The sequence below is a fragment of the Stegostoma tigrinum genome, chromosome 24 (assembly GCF_030684315.1).
Source record: "Stegostoma tigrinum isolate sSteTig4 chromosome 24, sSteTig4.hap1, whole genome shotgun sequence".
NCBI classification, from domain to species: domain Eukaryota; kingdom Metazoa; phylum Chordata; class Chondrichthyes; order Orectolobiformes; family Stegostomatidae; genus Stegostoma; species Stegostoma tigrinum.
In genome coordinates this window covers 31,769,536-31,790,417 of record NC_081377.1, presented here as the reverse complement: position 1 = coordinate 31,790,417, position 20,882 = coordinate 31,769,536, and the positions used below count along the sequence as shown (strand labels likewise).

The window sequence follows — 20,882 nt, the reverse complement described above, 5'->3', positions numbered from 1 at the left end:
AAGTTCTAAATTTACAAAATGACACTCCTTCAGGCCTTCGTTAAAGGGTTAAATAAATCAACCCTTGCTGCTACTTGATCAAGACAGTTGTATCAGAAACACAGGTGACTAGTCTGGGCCATTGAATTGCTAGTTGAGTGGCATTACCATTATACCAACATCTCCCCCTAAATTTTTCAGTATTATTACTTTGTTATTCACTCACTTACCTTAAATGGAACTCCTTCTGGGTACCTGTTCTGCAGCTCAGAAGGGAAATATCCATCCAAGATATCCTGCATGCAATGCTAAGATTAAAATATTGGGAAAGAAAAAGTTTTGCATTAAGTCACTATTTCTGATCACAATAATGTCTGACATAAAATTGGATAAAAAAAAAACAGCATAAACAGGAAACAATGTAGCCACTGAGCCTCCTGCATAATAAACATATTTTACATAATGATATGGCACAGAAGGAGGCCATTCACGTATGGTGCCTAGGTCTCCACTTTGATGGGACAATTCAGTTAGTCTCACACCCTTGCAACTTCCTCACAAGGTTGTAAATGTTTCCTTTTCATGAAAAGGAAGTACTTAATCAATTCCCTTTGATAGTTACAACTGAATCTGCTTACGTCAACCTTTCAGGCAGTGTTTTTTCGGTCATAACAACAGTGTTGTTTCTTTTTGGTCAGTTCCATATAAAAATGAAAAAGGCTCACATTTATATACAAACTTTCATAACCTGAATTTCAGCACGTGCTGGTTAGCTGCCCTCCTGAACCAGTGCAGTCTATTTGGTGTACTTACACCAACAATGTTCCTCCGAAGAAAGTTCCAGAATTTTGCCCCATTGTCGGTGAGGACGCAGTAGCAATATATTTCCAAGTCAGGTAGTGAGTTGCTTGGAGGGGAACTTAACGGGTGGCGGTGTTTTCCATATATCTGCTGCTCTGGGCTTTCTAGGTAGTAATCGTCATGGGTCTGGAAGATGCTGTTTAAGAAGCCTTAGTGAATTTCTGCATTGCATCTTGTAAATGGTATACACTGCTACAACTGCTCATCGGTGGCGGAGGGGCTGAATGTTTGTGGATGTAGAGTCAATCCAACAGGCTGCTTTGTCCCAAATGGTGTGAAGATTACTGGAGCTGCACTCTTTCAGGCAAGTTCGACGTATTGCATCACACTCGTGTCTTGTAGATGGTGGACAAACTTGGAGAGCCAAAATGTGAATTACACACTGCAATTACCCTCGGTCTCCTGTAGCCACAGTATTAATAGGGCACATCCAATACAACTTCTGGTTAGAGGTAACCCTGAGGATGTTAGAAGTGGGGGAGTGTTACTTGGCGCTGGTCAGCCCAAATCTGGATATTGTCCAAGTCTTGCTGCATTTCGGCATAGGCTGTTTTAGTATCTGAGGAACTGCAAATGTTGCTGAGCATCATGTAATCATTGGCAAACATCCCTACTTCTGACCTCATGTTGGAGAGAGGGTTATTGATAAAGCAGTTGAAGATGGTTGGTTCAAGGACAATACTCTGAGGTGCTCTGGAGCTGACCTCTGATTACCATAACCGTCTTCTTTCTTGCGAGGTATGACTCCAGCTAACAGAGAATTTCCCATCATTTTCATTGATTCTAGTTTTGCTAGGGCTCCTTGATGCCAAACTCAGTCAAAAGTCTTGAAGTCAAGGGATGTCACTCTTACCTCACCTCTGAAATTCAGCTCTTTTGTCCATGTTTGAAGCCAGGCTGCAATGAAGTCAGGTGCTGAGTGGCCCTGGGCATCACTGAGCAGGTGATTGCTGAGCAAGTGCTGCTTGTTCGAGCTATTGATGACCCCTTCCATCACTTTACAGATGCTCAAGAATATTCTGAAGGATGATAATTAGATGGGTTGGATTTGATCTACTTTTTGTATATGGGATATAAGATAATTTTCCACATTGTTGGGTAGGTGTTGTAGCTAGACTGGAACAGCTTGGCTGGGGGCACCAAAGTTTTGCAGCACGTTTTCAGTACTATTTGAAGAATATTTCAGGAATCATCCACGCAACACCTGTGGCTGAAGGCAATGATGCAGCATAATCTTTTGCACTAAAGTGCTGTGCTCCTCACATCATTGCTGCTGAACCAGACTGTGATCATAGAATCGCTACAGTGGGGAAACAGGCCCTTCAGCACAACAAGTCCACACCGACCCTCAGAGCAGCTACCAAACCCATCCCCCTGTAACCCACCTAATCTACATGTCCCTGAACACTACGTGCAATTTAACATGGCCAATCCTGGAGGGAATCCACAAAGACACGGGGAGAATGTTCAAACTCCACACAACCTGAGGGTAGAATTGAACCCAGATTCCTGGTGCTGTGAGACAGCAGTGCTAACCATTGTGCCACCATGCCGTCATGTCTGATCTAATGCCATAGGATTTCATTGCATCTAGAATCAAACTTGAGGACTCCCAGGGCAACTTTTAAACTACTCTTGGATAGGCATATGGAGGATAGTAAAATATAAGGTATGCCGGGTAGATTGATCTTAGTAGGATACTGGGTTGGCACCACATCATGGGCTGAAGAGCCTGTACTGTTCTACGTTCTATGTCACTGCCTCCTGACTGTTTACCAGTATGCCACACTTCTGCTGGATCTTCCCCAACAATGGCACAGAGCATACACAGAGATTGTATGATGTTGACTGGGGAACTGTCTGTAAGATATGATTCTGTGAGTCAGACTCTTACTTGACTGGCTTTTGAGACTGTTCTCTCAGTTTTGGCACGAGCCCTCAGACGACAGTAGGGAGGACTTTGAAGGGTTGATAGTGTGCGCTTGTTGTTATCGTTTCTGGTGCCTTAGTCGAATCCTAAGCAGTACGTCAAGCTTCAATCCTTTTTCTTTCTAGTGGTGATCCAACTGAGTGGCTTGCTAGACCATTTCAGAGGACAGTTAAAAGTCACTCTCACAGATCTGGAGTCACATGTTGGCCAGATCAGATAAGGATGGCAGTTTTCCCTTCTCAAAAAGCACTTGTGAACAAGATTGTTTTTTATGATCATTTAACAATGGTCTCATGGTCATCATTGGACTTTTAAAGGCAGATTTTATTGAATTTAAATTCCACCATCTGCAGCTGTGGGATTCAAATGCCAGTGTTCACTCTTGCCAGAACAACCTCAGTTTTTCCAGACTGTCCATGTAACTAAAGTCCTTTGTGCCTAGTACCACTCTAATAAATTTCTTTTGCACTCTGTCCTAGGAGTTTACATCCTTTCTAAAGTATGGTGCATAAAATTGGACCTATGCTTCAGATAGGAGGTAACCAATGTTTTATAAAGGTTTAACATAACTTCCTTTTGTACTTTATGTCTCTATTTATAAAGCTTGGATTTCCATGTGCATGTTTAAGCAGCTGTTTCAATTTGCTATCCCATTTTCATACATAAACATTATGGACTGACTACATCATATGCAGTCTGTATACACAGTATGCATCATTGGTTATTTCCCCATAACACAACACCATGCAAGTTAGACTGTCTTGAACTTTAAGTGGTATAAGACTGTTTATAGTACACATCGTTTACAAGCTGTGCTTTACCTGAGTTGAAGGTTCATCATATGATCTGAATGGACCATTAAACATCACAATTCCATTCTTGAAGAGTGTGAGTGGTACAGGGTCTGGTCTCTTTAGCCGAGCTCCACCTGTGATGTGTTCCACCCTAGCTTCGCCTTCACCAGCCAGAACATTCAAGTCTTTTATATTTTCTAGAACCAAATCAAAGTCCATTCGAAAAGGTTCCAAAGCTGCACCACCTGTGAATATATACGGTTGTAAGAAACAGCATGAGAGTGAAAGTAACCACCAGGGTCTTGTAAGAGTGAGTTCCACACAGATAAAGAAATAAATAATGCATTGCACTCAGGCAGAAGTTACATATACATGTTTTAAAAAAGTAACACATATGCTGATAAGGTTAGTCAAAGTAGGGTAGAGGTGGCTCATGTGGAGCATAATCTTGCACCAGTTGTGCTCACTGGTCTTTTCTGTGCTGAGAACTTTTACACAATTCAATGGAGTATCTCTGTATGTATGTTGTGATCCTCAAGAGACAGGGGTATCTTGCAATACATTGTAGATCATGAGTGGGTGAAGAAATGAACACAGAATTTTGAAAGAATAGGTCAAAAAGATGTGTTTTGGAACCAAAGGAGAGGATAATTACGAGATCCAATGTAAATTTTCCAATGTTGGACACTAGTGGCTGATAAAATGACCACCTATAGGGGAATGGTGGAAACAAGCTGTAGCCAAGAGTGAAGAGAGCAGAGAGTGATGGTAGGTATGTGTAGCTGAAAATGATCACTGAAGTGTAGTGTGTTGGAATCATGGAGAGATTTGGAGGTGAATTCGATGTACTGGTAAATTATCCATAAAACACAGAAGCCAGCATGAAATAGCACATGTGAGGGTGTATTCTGGTTAAGCTGAAGTTTGTGGGCGGCAGAAGCCTAAAACTGGAAAAAAAAGTATTCAAAGTCTGTATTCATAGCGTTTTGATCTCAGTTGTAGCATTGGAGAGGGAGAAGGAGAACAAGATAAAGAGGAAAAAAGAGAGGTGTGATCGTGGAACAACATTTTACATTTAAATGGTGCCTATTACATAATATAAAGTGCCAAAGGACGCACAGAAACAAAATTTGTCATTAAGGTACACAAACAGATATTAGGGCAGATGATCAACATTTTGAAGCAAAATGTAGGATTTAAGCATAATATTAGAGAACTAGAGAGATGGAGAGGTTTAGGAATGGTGTTCTAAGGTTTAAGATCTAGGCACCTCTAGTGGAGCAACTAAATTATGAAGAAATTAAAATCAGTCATGATCAAGAATCATAATTAGTGAATATAGAGATCTCAGAAAGAGGAGATTACAAAGTTAGGGCAAGAAATTCTATGCAAGGGATTTGGGAATAAGAACAAAAATTATAAATATGAAGTGTTGCTTAACTAGGAGCCAAATGTGGTATGAACAAGGTATGAGCAAATGGGGTTCAACAAACATGAGAACAGATGGAGTTTGAGATGAGCTTGAGTTTATAAGGGTGAAACATTACATGCTTACCATCAATATGTTGGAATAATCAAGTCTGGAAGTAAGAAAAGGTCTGGATGTGGCTTTTGGCAAGCAGGTACAAGGTTGGGCTGTTATAGTAATTGATGTAGATGGTCCTGATGATGCCACTGATTAATTTAAAAGCAGTTCTTGGAGCCAAATATGACAGCAATATTGTATACAATCTGGGTCGGCTTCACACGCACGCCTGCAAGGGGGCTGGAGTCATTGGCTATTTAGAGGAGTTTGTATCACAGATTGAAAATAAGGCTTTGGTGGGGATGGAGACATGGAAGAAAACAAGAAAGTGGTGGGAAGTGAGAAATAGAAGTGAGGAAGGAAAGAAAGAAGAAACCAAGTGAAGGAGAGATTACAGTCCTGAGACTGCCGACTCAGGAAAATACCTCAATGCTAACTGCTTTCTGCTTAGACAATCTAGGGTCAGATACAATAAAGAGCTTATGACCTACAGACATTCCTCCTGTAAGACAAGCTCCTGAATGTAGCTGGTAAGAGGCTATACTTCTATTTCTTCCAAAACACTTAGCCCAACATTTCTTGTTGCGCAGGAACCGCACTCAAAATAGAAGGTAGTTTTTCTGCAGTTTTTGGCTTCACACAGAGGCATGGGGGTGTTGAATGCCCAACTTGTGAATACCTCAAGATACTGGAAACTTGAGTAGAAAAAGAACTTAGAAACTGATAGAAGTTAGATATTTCTACATGTAATTGTTATTAATTATCTGAATTGCAACAAGTACATAGTATAGAATATACAATAGAATCCCCACGGTGTGGAAGCAGGCCATTTGGATCATCAAGTTTACAATAACCCTCTGAAGGGCATCCTACCCAGACCCAGCTCACATACCCCGTAACCCTGCATTTTCCATGGCTAATCCATCTAGCCTGCACATCCCTGGGCTCTATGGGCAATTTAGCCTGGCAAATCCAGCTAACCTGCACATCTTTGGACTACAAGAGGAAACTGGAGCACCTGGAAGAAACCCACGTAGACACGGGAAGAATGTGCAAACTCCACACAGGGTTGGGATGTAGTCTGGGTTCCTTGGTGCCGTGAGGCAGCAGTGCTCACCACTGAGCCACTGTGCTGCAACGCAACTGGGGGACAGGAGGCCCAAGAAGGGTCTAAGCAGCTGATGACATTGTAACAAAACATGTATTTTGACTTTAGCAGAAAAAGAAGAGCGTGGAAATGAACACGGAATTGATGATGTGGCTCCTGTCATCGCTCCATTTTCCAGTTTAAATACTCTCTTAAGAGACTAGGTGTTGGGTGGGATGTTGAGAGAGTAACTAGGCATTCACTTTACATGCACTGTTGCTGGCACCACCCCTCAACCAGTGTTGTCTTACCCCAACACAGAACAGATTTGTTGACTTGATGACCACAGACACATAGCGACATTGCAGAAAACCTGCTTCAGGTACTGTTGGCTAACAAAGGAGTATTAGCTGGATGCTGGGAAAGACTGCCCTGACCTCACTCCAGCATTGTGTAGTTTTTATGTTTATCCGAGAACACAAATGGAAACTCATCTTAATTTGTACCTTCAAGACAACATCTTTGACAATTCAGCATTCACTTTGGACTGCACCAAGAGCATCAGCCTGGATTAGATGTTCATGTCCTGGGGTGGGGCATGATCCCACAGCGTGAACAGTACACTCAAGATCACAACAACTTGTTGTGTTAAAAAAAATCCACACTTTTTCCCCTTCTTGCTCAGCTCTTTGACCATTTCGCTTAACTTCAATCCGTTAGCTCAAAATTAACTTTTCTCTACAAGATTTGCAGCATAAAGACCATATTTCAGAGAACATCCAAATATCAACAAGGGGCCTCCTGATAGTGAGGGCAGACCAGGAAGGAGGCAACTGAAAAAAGACTCAACCCAAAACATGGGCTCGCACTGTTCACTCCAGTCCATGCAGCACTAATCCCTGAAATCTCTGCACTATTGACTGCCTGAGTCTCTCCTGGCTATCTCCTACAGAATCAGAGATTCTAACACATCAGAGTTTACACTTTTTGTCAAAAAAGCTCCTTGGTTTAGATTCATTTTGTGGACTTTAAACAATTAGATATGCACTGCTGTAATCCTAAATGTCTGAAATCCAGAATCCACACCATTTCAAAGTGGAAAAGGATCATTGTGCCTTTGGAACAAAAACAGAAGTTTCTGGAAAAGCTCAGCAGACCTGGCAGCATCTCTGACAAAAACATCACAGTTAATGTTTCGGGTCTGGTGACCCTTCCGCAGAACTGATGGTAGCAAGGAAAATGTTGGTTTATAGGCATGAAGGTAGGGAGTAAACACTAGGTGGGAATAGAGGCCACAGAGAGAAGAGCAGTTGGACAGACAAAAGAGTGGATAATGATCTGGCTAGGACAGTGAATAGCTGTTAAAGGGGACTGTTAATGTCTAACAATAGGTAGTGTGTAATAACAGGCTGTATGATAACAAGGCTTGGTGTGTGGGGTAGGGGTCTAGGACATGGGAGAGTTTAGGCCCTAAAATTATTGAACTCAATATTGGGTCTGGAGGGCTGCAGAGTCCCCAATGGAAAATGAGGTGTTGTTCTTCCAGTTGCAAGCCTGAGAAAAAGATGTTGGCCAGGGTACAGGGTGGTGTATTAAAGTGGCAGGCATTTGGAAGCTCAGGGTCTTTTCTTCGAGCAGAATGTAGATGTTCTGTGAAGTGGTCACCCAGTCTACGCTTTACTCCCTACCCCCTGTCCCTCCCTATCTTCTGCATATAAACAGCCATTTTCCGAGCTACAATCAATTCTGAGGTGGGGTCACTGGACCTGAAACATTAACTCTGATATTTTCTTCACAGATGCTGCCAGAGCTGCTGAGCTTTTCCAACAACTTCTGTTTTCGTTCCTGGTTTACAGGATTTTACTGTGCCCTTGGACATTCAGTTGCAGCAAACAGGATTCCCATCTGAAATATTAAATTGATCCCTACCCCAATCTATAGCTGAACATTTCTGCACTAATGTATGGCACCAATGTATTACAACCACATTATCAACTTAAAATGGGCAGCTTTTGTTGAGGCAATACTCACGAAAAAATGCTGGATCAGTCAGAAATATTTTCAATGGAATTTAGATCAATAAGGAATATGTCACAGATATCTAAAAAATTCTAGCAGGACCAGACAAGGTAAATGGAGGAAGGATTTTGCTGATGACCAAGGAGTCCAGAACCAGGGGTCACAGTATAAGACTAAAAAATGTAGCCTTTTAAGACTGAGATGAAAAGAAATTTCTTCACCCAGAGTGACGAACCTGTGGAAATCTCTGCCACAGAAAGTGGTTCAGACATAAACATTTGAATGTTTTCAAGAAGATGATAGATATTGTTCTTGGGACTAAACGGATCAAAGGCTGTGGGGCAAAAGTGGGAACAGGGTACTGAGTTGGATGATCAGCCATGATTAGATTGCACAGTAGGCTTGAAGGGCTGAATGGACTATTTTTGCACCTGTTTTCTATATTTCTATACAATGTACACATTCCTTCATGACTCAGAGAGAGAGAGTTCATACAGGCACATTACTCTGGGCACATGGTTCAGGAGGTAATGCTATGATTTGTAACATGATGTCAAGGATGAGGGAACCCAATTGTAGCCTTATTCTCCATTATGTTCCCAGTGCCATTTCAAATATCTCTAATTCATTTGTTTGACCAAACACCATCTTGTTAGAGCTGCTGGCAAGGATACCTGGCATACAAGAAAAGATGACTGGAATGATTGTACCTACCAGGATCTCAAATGGTTACTTTGTGCTCATCACGACGCACTGAATGGAGCATTACACAGTTCTGGCTGTCAAGTATGAGTATTGCATAAAATATGAACTTTCTTCCCTCCAGCTGTGTGCGTGTCAGCCTTCAACACTACAGGTGGCCCGCCCTCCCCTGCTCACTGCACGGAGTCCATAATTTCACCCAAACATGCCTGAGAGGTATCAATGCATGCATACAGACAACCAGGTAAAACACTGAAGTTAAACCTGGATTTATATCTTTTGGACAGGATGTCCTCCAAAAACAAAATGGAAAAGATGTGAAGGGATAAAAATCCCAGGCCCTGACAGGAAGCACAACTGAATCGAAGAAAAACAAAATGGGAAAAGAAAGATTTTCGAATGCCAAATTATGTTTCTCTGAGACTTTATGAGTAGTTGAGTATGTTAGGTAATGGCTGTCCTATGTACATTCCTAAAACTGCTCTAGTGGTGTTGCATCTTGCTCCTTGCTGCTTTTATTCCTGTTAATGACTGCAAGAGATCAGAGAATCTGTCCAAGGGTATAACGGAGGGCAGTCAGAGTACTTGAGACCTCCTGGATCACACTGTTCACGTTTTGTTCCAGCTCTTGCATGCCTTTGATAACTGGATTCTCCAGGCTGCAATAATCGGAGGTCTGGACGGGACCCTGAACGTCCTGGAGTGCGATTGTATCCCTCCCCAGGGCACTCGGGGGTTTGCAAGGCAGGGCCTCATTGCAGAGCAAAGCAGGTCTTGATTGAGGTGATTTGGGCTGTGACCCACTTTCACTGGAGTCAAGCATCTCAGACTGCTGCAGCTGATGCTCACTGCTCTCCCCAGTTACAGGATCATAGTCACTGCCATCTGTGGGAAAGAGAGACAAACCATCATCTGTGGTACAGGAGGGCAGGCAGCAATTAGTTAAACTGGTTTAAAATGATTGCCACTATTTTCTGAAACAGTGGTTTGTAAAATCATTTACTTCCCAGAAGATGTAGGTGTGCACACGGGTAAAATTGAACAGTGTGTGGAGGTCCAAAGAAAGAAACTTTGACAGAGTAAGATCACATTATGAGAACAGGGAGCATTGATAATGCAGAGTTTCTATTTTGCAAGGCAGGAGTAAATGACCACAGGAAACAGAATTAAATGTTACAGTTATTAAAACATAGACAATACATCAGAGTAGTGAAAGAGCGACAGACCTCTATCAAATGTATCAAGCAAGCTATCTCAACAAAGAATTGCTAGACTATAGAAGGAAGAAATGTTTGTAGGTAAGGTTTAAGGTAACTATTTAATAACATAAGTATGAGGGTGTAAGCATGTATGGACTTACCCTGTGTGTCAGTCACCTTTGCAGAGACAGGTGGAAGACAATCTGATCCAAAGACGTTGCAGGAGATGATCCTGCCTCTGTTCTCAGCTTCCTACATTGTTCCTCTAACAACACAAGCTTGAAGCCTCAGCATTGAATCAAATTCACCGAAATTTTCAGACCAATCTGCAAAATTCACGCAGCAATTCATCAAGGTTTCTTCCAAATCTGCAACTTGCTACACCTGGGAGATAACGAGCAGCATGCCCATGGATACACCATCACCTGCACATTCCACTCTAAGCCACACACCATCGAGGCTTGAAAATAATTTGTTTCACTGTCGCTGGGTCAAAATCCTGCAACTCCCTCTCTTACAGCATTGTGGGTACTCCAGCACAATTGTCGTTTAAAAAGGCAGCGCATTACCATCCTCTTAAGGACAATTAGAAATGGCAAGAAGTGGGTTTACCAATGATATTCACAGCCCCATGAACACATGAAAAGAAAATCATAATAACAACTCCCTTTCTTTGCCAGATAGTGAGAGGCAGCAATGATCCTGTGTTGCTACTTAAGAGTTCCTTTAAGCCCAAGTTTTTTTATTTCTTTTCTTGTCCTATTACTGCCCTGTCTTGCTGTCACCATCATCCCTTTCATAATTTCATCATTCCTGTATTGCAATTCATTGCAACCTGTATTTGTTCTTTTTCACCCCTCCTCTTCACTTTTCTTGCTTATAGGGTGGCACTGTGGCTGAGTGGTTGGTAGCGCTGCCTCACAGCACCAGGGACCTGGGTTTGATTCCAACCTTGGGTGACTGTCTGTGTGGAGTTTGCACGTTCTCCAAGTGTCTGTGTGGGTTCCCTCTGGGTGTTCCAGTTTCCTCCCACAGTCCAAAGATGTGCAGGCTAGGTGAATTGGCCATGCTAAATTGCCCGTAGTGTTCAGGGGTGTGTGGATTAGGCGGGTTTATGGGGGAAAAGGATCTGAATGGGATGCTGTGTGGGTTGGTGTGGACTTGTTGGACCGAAGGGCCTGTTTCTGCAGTGTAGGGATTCTGTGATAATCTGTTGTCTCTTCTACCAGTAATGAAAGGTCATCATTCTGTTCTGCTTTCTACAGACATTTTAGAATTAGCCCAAACTTCCACATTTTGCTATGTGGATTGATTTAGCACATATTTGGAATCTATTCCCAATCCTTAACTCACTGCTTTATAGCTGCCTATTCAACCTGGTGTGGCAGAGCTGGTTTCAACACTAGCCTGTATAGACATTGTGGGCTAATACTTGATTCTGATCGAGGAAGCCATTCTTTTACACTAAACACCGATTGTTTTTTTCCACACAGCATCTATTTTCAATTTAAAATAAAAACAGAAATTGCTGGAGAAACTCAGCAGGTATGGCAGCATTTGTGGGGAGAATGCAGAATCAGTGTTTCAGTCCAGTGACACTTCTTCAAAAGTTCTCCAATAATTTCTGGGGTTTTTTTTCAAATTTCCAACATCAGCAGTTCTTTATTTTTGTTTTTCTACTTTCAATTTAGTTGTGTACCTGAAAACCATAACTTTTTTCACAGTTGGTGTGGATGGAAAGTACTGCAGAATGCTTGCGAAGGGAACGTGCGTTCAAGATATCAGAGAATCAAGCATCAGAGAATAACATATCACACTTAACCCTTCACGCCTGTGACACTTTCTGAGAGACCTATTCTTTCTTCAACGCCTCTCTTCTTTCTGAGTGGCCCTATTCCCTTTTCAAATATGTGCGCAATTCATTTTGAATTTGCTTTCACCACGCTTTCAGGCGTGCATTCCAGATCTTTATAATCAGATATGAGAAACAGCACAGGAAACTGAACAGACAAATAAGGGGAACAGATTTCGATCCCACTCTGAGTCCCTTCCTTCTGGAGTGGCAGACCTAAACAATTTGCATTAGTGTAAGAGATTTGACTGGAAGGGATTAGAATAGCAAAGTTGCTGAGATGTATTGCATTCTATAGCACAATTGGCCAAGTGTAAACAACAGAGAGAAGTTAGGGTAGCAATTGGTCCTGAGAAAGAGTGTGTTTCCGGATATCAAGATTTCCAGAGGACATTTACCAGAACCAACAAGGAATAACCAGGTATACTGTAGATGCTTGAACTGTCCTGCAGCAGGGTAAGTTAAAAAGAGATTTAATCCATTTAATTATATGGCCATTTAATAATTCCTTTTTATTTATTGTATTTCCAGTGCCAAAAAGGTTGGTAACCAAAGGGCACAAATTCAGGCTAATAAAAACAGAAAGTATTGGAGACACGCAGCTGGTCTGAGAGCATCTGTGGAGAGAGCACAGTTATTGTTTTGAGTCCTGTATAGTCTTCGACAGAACTGTCAAAGAGTTGTGTTTGACTCAAAACATTAACCTGTTTCTCTCTCCAGAGATGCTGCCAGACTTTCTGGGCTTCTCCACAATTGTTTTTATTTCAGATTTCCAGGAGCCTCAGCACATTTTTTTTTTAAAAAATAGATTCCCTACAGTGTGGAAACAGGCCAATCAGCCCAAAATGTCCAGACCAACTCTCTGAAGATCATCTCACCCAGACTCACTCCCATAACCTGTAACCCTGCATTTCCCACAGCCAATCCCCCTAACACACACATCTTTGGACTGTGGGAGGAAACCTATGCAGACACAGGGAGAAACGTACAAACGCCACACAGACAGTTGCCCAAGGCCAGAATTGGACCCAGGTCCCTGGTGCTGGGAGAAAGGAATGCTAACCACTGAGTCACACTGCCACAGGTATGATGTGTGGAGTTTTTACACACCAAGCTGTTGGGAGCAAACCACCTCAAAAAGTGGTGTAACAAATAAAATAATAATTTCCAAAATTGAACTTGCTGAATACTTCAAAATAAAATCTGCGCCGTGTTGAGGAGAAAGATCAAATGAGCAAAATTAATTTGACAGCTCTTTCAGAAAGCTGGCACAGATACAAATACCTCTACTTCGGGAAAGTAGGAATTATCAACACTGCTGATAAATTGAGCAGAAGTTAAAGTTTAGCCAGGTTAGGTGAGATGAGATAGTGATGATGTTGCATGGTAGCACAAGTAACATCTTGAAGGTCATGGTGAAATTCATACTTTTGAAATAATTTGTTCTTGGAATGCATTTGTCTCGCATAAGGTAACATCTACCTATTCATAATCTAGGGCATTAAGAGTTAACTGCAAAGTATAGACAGAAATTTTAAGTAGGCTAGAATCAGCTAGCTGGTTTTCTCCTTTGATGCCAGATTTATTACTGGGAGTTAATTAACAAGTTCAGGACAAAGATTGATAGATTTGTCAGTTACGAGTACCCATGGGAATTGATCAATGATTGAGATACCTGATAGCTGCCTTCCAACTGAATGGCAGAACATGCTCAAAGGACTTAATGCCTTCTGTGTTCCCGCTGAACTCAATTTCATGGCTTGCCATGGTGGGTTCCAAAGTTAGGCTTATTTGTCCTTTGTCATAATCATTGTACCATTGTCTCCCTATTAACTAGACTAACAAAAGCCCAGCAACAAATTGATACAAACCCAAATAATGGACAAATTTAATACCAATCACTGACTCAAATATCCATGTGAAAGGTGTGATTGGAGACCTAATAAACAGATTGAAACTGTTATTATAAACCAAAATGAACTAAACCAAAGCTTCTCATTAATTAGTAGCCTACAAATATTTTACCAGAGATAGTAGGAACTGCAGATGCTGGAGAATCTGAGATAACAAAGTGTAGAGCTGGATGAACACAGCTGGCCAAGCCGCATCAGAGGAGCAGGAAGGCTGATGTTTCGGCCCTAGAATTTTACCCATGTGCTTTTAGATATTGAAAACCAGGAATGACAGGAAGGCAACAGCATGCTAGAATCACAACTTCACAGTAAAGTTTGTTACGTCAAAATATGGTTATGAATGTGACCTGCTTTCATAACCTCAGTTCACTGATCCTACTTACAGTCACCATGCTTGAAAACCAAGATGCTTGTCAAAATTAACCTCTTTCATTCAACTGACAATGTGAATGACCAATCTATCATTAATTCACATCCTAAGAGCAAGGCCCTTTTTCCGGATTATTGAAGGAGGCTGGTTATCTTTAGACTTCATTTGAAAATGCCATGCATGAATATCTCAGTCATGTACATATACATCTTGCAGGATTAGCACAATCCCACCCATGGCAAACTGTCACAAATCCAAAGCTTTCCTAAGTGAATAAGGAGTCAAAAACTGGATGCCATAATACTAGATACATACATTGAGAGAATTAAAGAGAGGATGGCCTCTTGCTGCAACACTGTGATATTGGTATAAAAAGACTGACAAAGCCAAGAACATAGGAACATTCTGTTCAAAAACCAGCCAAGAGGTTTTGCTATAGGTTCATACAAGCGTACAAATAAGGAGCATGTGTAGGCTTCCTCCTCCAGATTGCTCTGCCTTTCAATAAGAACATGGTTGATTTGACTGCAAACTCAAATCCATATTTCAGACTACCTCTATAACCTTTCAGCGCCTTGCTGAAGAAGAATACATCTACCTCCACCTTAAAAATATTTAAGAGTTTCCACCACTGTTTCAGGAAGAAGAGTTCCTGAGACTCACTGCTCTACGAGAAAAATTTTTGCTCAGCCTCTGTTTTAAATGGACGCCTCTAGTTTTTAAATACTGATTCCTAGTTCTATATTCTCCCATAAGTGGAAACATTCTCTCCACATCTATCCTGTCAATACCCTTCAGAATTTTACAAGTTTCATTTAAGTTACCTCTTACAGTTCTAAAATCCAATAGATACAAACTTAGCCTTTCCAAACTTTCCTCATAAGACATCCGACCCATTCCAGGTATTAGTATAGTAAATCTTCTCTGAACTGCCTCCAATCACTCACATTGGAATTTTGACATACATTGCTAAAGAAATAGAGGGAAGAAAAAGTAGGCAAGTGTTGTTGCATTAGTGAGATCGCACCTGGAGTACCGTGTGCAATTTTGCTCCCCTTACTAGAGGAGGGATCAGTTGTATTGGTGGCAGTTCAGAGGAGGTTCACTAGATTTATTCCAGAGATGATGGGCTTGTCCTATAAAGAGAGATTGAACAGTTTGAGTTTAGGAGAATGACAGATGATCTAATTGGGTAGATGAGATGCTAAAGGTGATTGAAACAGTAGGCATGGGAGGGATGTTTCCTCATGTGCGCAATATAGAATGAGAGATCATTGTTTCAGGGGCGAGGGGTAGCAGATTTAAAACAGAAATGCAGAAAAATTACTTCTCTCAAAGGGTCCTGAATCTGTGAAATTCATTACCCCAGAGTGTGGTGGATGCTGGGACACTTGAATAATTTTGAGAAGCAAATAAGACAGATTTTTTAAAACTAGTAAGGGGTTGAAGGTTATGGAGAGCAGGCAGGAAAGTGGAGTTGAGGCCGAGATGAGATCAGTCATGACTGTATCAGAGCAGGGGCCAAACTGCCTACTCCTGTTTCTACTTCTTATGTTCTTACTCTTCCTTGAATAAGGTGACCGATGCTGTGCAGAATACTCCAAATGTGGTCTTAGCGGTGCCCTGTGTAGCTGAGGCATAACCTCCACATTTTTGTATTCAATTCCTCTCAAAATAAATTATGACATTCTGTGACCTTTCCTGATTACTTGCTGTTCTTGCATTCTAAATTTTGCAATTCCTTCAAAAGGACATTAAAAATCCTCTGCATCTATTAGCTCTACAGTTTTGGCAGGATTGGTGTTGAAAGTACGTATCTTGTGGAAACAAATTGAGGGCAAGCTGTGAGACAATGCAGCACAGCAACTGCGGGAGGAAGCAGATAAAAGAATATAACGCCTTCACTTAAAGCAGGTAATAACAACTGTTATACCAAACCACCATAACACTTTCAAATTGGAATAGTCCTGCAGTGACAATTCTTCACTACAAATTATTTTGTCTGTATCATTCTAGGAATCCAGTACTGTAACAGTTCAAAGAACATAAAAAGGCATTTTAGCCACCATGAGATTAGACAGAAGAGCAGCGGGGTGGAGGGGAGGGATCAGGGAAGGGTGCCAGGTTGGTGGGGGGGTGAGGTGCGCGCTTCGGGGCATCACAAGGCCTGGGTAGGGAGTTGTGGGGAGGAGGGGGGGGGAGGTGGCAGAGGTCACCGGGGAAAGTATATCACAGACTGGGGTAGGGGAAGGGCTTGTTTGGTGTAGGGAATGAGGAGCATTTGGATGATTTAAATCTGGCATCTATGCACAAAAAAAATTAATTGAATTAAAAGAAAAAAATAAAAACTTGGTAGTACAGCAATTAAACAAGAAGACTAGGAGTTGAAGATTTTCGTCTTGTGCTTATCAGAACTAGAATGCAAGAATAAGACTTCAAAGTAGTAAGTGCCTCAGGGCTTTTCAGCATTCATCTAATCTTTTCAGAAAAAAGACACACGACAAGTGCAAACATAGGATTCAGACACAGCAAGAGGCTATTCAGCCCCTCTAGTCTGTTTCACTATTCAATGAGATCATAGCTGATCTGAATTTGGCTCTCTCCCAGAAACCTCGACTCCCTTGCTGATCAATAATCTGTCCAACTATATTCAAGAACCTAGACTCACTCCTCTCTGAAAAAGAGAATTCCACTGACCAACAACCCTCAGAAAAATAAAAACTCACTTATCTCAGTCTTAAATGAGAAACCACTAATTAGTAAACAGCAAACCCTGATTCTGAAAAAACCTACAAGGAGAATCATTCTCTCAGCATCATATACATTCAATCAGTCACTCTTCTAAACATCAATAAGTTTAGGCCCTAGCTGCACAATCTTTCCTCGTAAGATAGTATCTTCATCCCAGGTATTGGTTGATTGAACCTTCTCTGAACTGTTCTAATTCAATTATATCCTTTCCGAAGTACAGAGGTCATAACTGTATGCAGTATTCCAAATGTGATCTTGGGTACACCCTGAAAACCTGATGCATAACTTTTCTAACTATATTCCATTTCCTTTGCAATAAACATTACATTTGCCTTCCTAACTACTTGCTGTACCTGCATATCAACATCTTTGATTCATGCATCGAGACACTTAAACTCTTCTTTACCACTGCAGTCTTCTCTCTCTCTCTCTCCCCCAATTACATATTACACTGCCTTTTTATTCTTCCTTTCAAAATGGACAAGTTCACATTTTCTGATATTGTATTCCCTCTGCCAGCATTTTGCTCAATTTCTAAAGATAGTTAAGGGATTAATTTCAACTTATTAAAAGTCACCATTATCTAATGCTAATTTCAGACATTTCTAGGAAGTGCAAGACCTTCTACTTGATTGGGAAAGTACTTCTGAGGGAATAAAACAAAATTTCAAGCAAAACCCTATTAACTGCTTACAAAACATCCAGCTGATGATTAATTCCATTCACTTGAATGGAAAGTTTGGTGTATCTATAATGGTTGATTGATATGCTGTCACCAGTTTTCTGTCCAAATTGTGCATATATTTTATGTTCCATCCCAAAATGCCATGGAAATGTACTTGCCCCGAGGAAAGAAGAAAGATTTGCATCTGTACAGTGGCTTTCAAAACTGCAGATTGAGTCAAAGCACATTATAGTGAATAAAGAACTTTTTTAAATGTAGTAATTGTTTCAACTTCCGAGTGTCTCCACTTCCTTCTTCAACTTCTCAAAATGCATGTTTCCAAGAATGCTTCTGTAAGCACTCCTAATCTCTCCTTCCATATCGCAGTGTCTGTCCCTTGGTCTGGTTTGTTTTATGCAGCCTACTGGGATGTATTTTACATTAAAGATGATATGTTATTAAAAGTTGTCTCGTTGGAGGGAACTTTCAAGGGAGGCTATACAAATAAAATGAGGGATCTCCAATGACAGAAAGGATTGAATTTGTGTTCCTGTCCACAAGCCATTCACTTTAGTTTCTCCTCCCTCAAAATGATCTAATCCGATCAGAAAACTTACTACACTTTTAAAGACATGTGTGTTTCCCAGGATCCTGTACCTCACAACCTGAGCTGCTTCCAGAATTTTGGCTTTGTATCTTTGAGGAGCAAAGCAGCGTGCCCTGTACAGATTGCTGCTGCTCACCATCCAACTCTTCTCTTTCATTCACTGCCTGGACATGCCTCAGCGTGCCCATTTACCACCAGGCAGCAGGAAATCCTAATGGAGGGCTTCCTATGTGGGAGTCCTCCCTCTTTCCCTCGGGAATCTTGGGGGGCAGTGTGTTGCATGCATCAGTCCCCTGTAATCGCAGATTGCGGTGGTTCACAGACTCCCAGCCCCCATCTGTCTGGTTTGTGGAGCTGTGGAGTCCGTGGACCCTTGTATATATTGGGTGTGGGTGCTTGCACTCCCTTTTCAGTTACCTCAAAGCCCTCCTTTACTGTTTTTGGCTGAACTTCAGCCCGATGCTCCTGATCTTTGGGCCCCCTGGTGCGGAGGGGGACGGCAGGTTGGAAGATCTCCTCCAAGGTCTGCTCCTGGGCCTGGCCAAGCTGGGCATTAATAGGTCCAAGCAGTAGGCCATGGTCCGGGGTGGGGGGGGGGGGGGGGGGTGCGCGGGGGTCGTTATGGCCAACTGCTGTCACTTTCCCCTGGCTACATCCGTGCCCTGGTGCCCCTGGAGAAGGAGCTCATGGTGTGCACCGGCACTTTTGGGAGAGGTGAGCACCATGGCATGTGGAGTGTTTTATTTCCCACATGAACTCTATTTTGATTTGATCCCTACCCTCCCCCTCACTTTTTCTTTCACATAGGCATTGCCCCAAGGGGCTCTGCTTGTCACATGGGTGTTTTTCCTGGTGGTGGTATGTTAATAAAGTTATTTGCACACCTGGTGTTTTTTAACTGTGTCTCACGCCTGCACACGCATGATAAGGGTGCTTTAGTGTAGGGGTTTTTTCTATTATAATAGAAAAACAGAAGAGAGAAAGAAAACGACTTCTGTGAGGCTGAGCAGTTGGATCTGCAGGTGAAAATGTTTCATTCCATGATGCAAAATTGACTTAAGCCACAGTTTCCACTCGATGCATCACAAAATATATGTTGTGTTTTTGCAGCATATGCTGACTGTCTGTGGTTTAGTCTTGTGTAAAAAGAAATTAGAAACAAATTCTTTACTCTTGAATGAAACACTGCTTCAGGAATTCATGATGATACTATCCGAATGTAAGTAAATGCTATTTAGGTTGTTCTCCATCTTAGCTTCAGTCTTAATGTAAAGAGTGCAGAAACATTAACTCTGTCTTGCCTCTGAATCAGAAGGGAATGATATAAGTTCCCGTCCAGGACACCAGCACAAAATCCAGGGTAATACTTCAGTGCTAAAAGAGTATTACACTGTTGGAGGTGCTATTTGTCCATTCTGCGGACATTGAAGAACGCTGTAAGCACTATTGGAATAAATGCAGGGACATTCTTTAAACGGACTCATCAACTTTAACCCAAAGTTAAAGGAACATTAATTTTCATCACTCAAATAACATTGTGTAAAGTATTTTGAGGCAATATAACACTAAAAGACATTTTTATATTAATGTAATATGGGAAATAATAAGTTTCTGTAAATTTGTGCTATTTCAGTACATAGAATATTGCAGAAGTTATTGCCCAAAAGTTTATACAATCCTGGTCCTTTCAAAGAAGTCTGTGGAGACTCTTCATTTTATTTGATTTTGGTGCAGCCTTGAACCTGCAAGCGAGCCTACGTCTACAAGCTCCTCCGGTGCTACAACTTTCTCAATTTCTGTAACGTCCAGATCTACAATGCTCCGAGTCGCTGCCTTCCTTGAATTCTGACTCTTAGGCATTCCAGATTTTCATTAGTCTATGAAAAGGTGGCTACATTTTCATTACCTAAGCCCATAGATGCGGAAGTTCCTCTCGAAAATGTTCTCACTCCACTGAAATGTTCTCTAAAACCTTTCTGTTTTGCCTGTTCTATTACCTCCTTATTTGGCTCAGTATATTGAATTTCATTTGATAATTTTTCAGTGAAGTACCTTGGGACATTTGATTGCATTAAAGACACTGCATTTTTTAAACTCCTTTCCTGAGATGTGGGCATCACTGGCTGGGCCTGCATTTGTTGTCCATCCCTAACTGCCCTTGAGAAGGTGGTGGCCAAGTCATTAAGTGTTTTTAAGACAAATATAGATAGATTCTAGATTGTTAAGGAGATAAAAAGTTATGGGGAGAAGGCAGGAGAATGGGAGCTGAGAAACATCGGCCATGAAGGAAGACAGAATGGACTTGATGGGCTGAGTAGACTAATTCTGCTCCTATATCTTATGTCTTATTATGAACTGCCTTCATGAACCACTGTAGTCCATGTGGTGTCAATATACCCACGGTGCTGTTAGGAAGTGAGTTTCAAGATTACAAACAATGACAGTTGAGAATCAGAGATATATTTCCAAGTCAGAATGGCATGTGACTTGGAGGGAGCTTACTTAGGGTGCTGTAATGGTGCTGTGCCTTTAAGACAGGTTTGGTCTGTGCTGCTTCTCATGCAGGGAGGTGTTGCCACAGTGGTACAGGAATGTCTGTTTCAGAAGCAGTAGGTAAACAGTTTAGAGC

The 20,882-nt window shown here is 41.5% G+C and overlaps 1 protein-coding gene across 5 annotated transcripts in view; it reads right to left on the bottom strand.

The window, feature by feature from the left end:
• Window positions 1-20,882, bottom strand: part of ubxn11 (UBX domain protein 11) — an 80,649-nt gene that overhangs the window by 18,294 nt on the left and 41,473 nt on the right. For all 5 annotated transcript variants that reach the window (XM_048558178.2, XM_048558176.2, XM_048558177.2 and 2 more), the window contains 2 exons: window positions 3,592-3,809; window positions 210-287 (listed from right to left, as the gene is read on the bottom strand). In XM_048558178.2, the coding sequence (XP_048414135.1) occupies window positions 210-287; window positions 3,592-3,809 (296 nt within the window). The remainder of the gene's footprint in view (window positions 1-209; window positions 288-3,591; window positions 3,810-20,882) is intronic.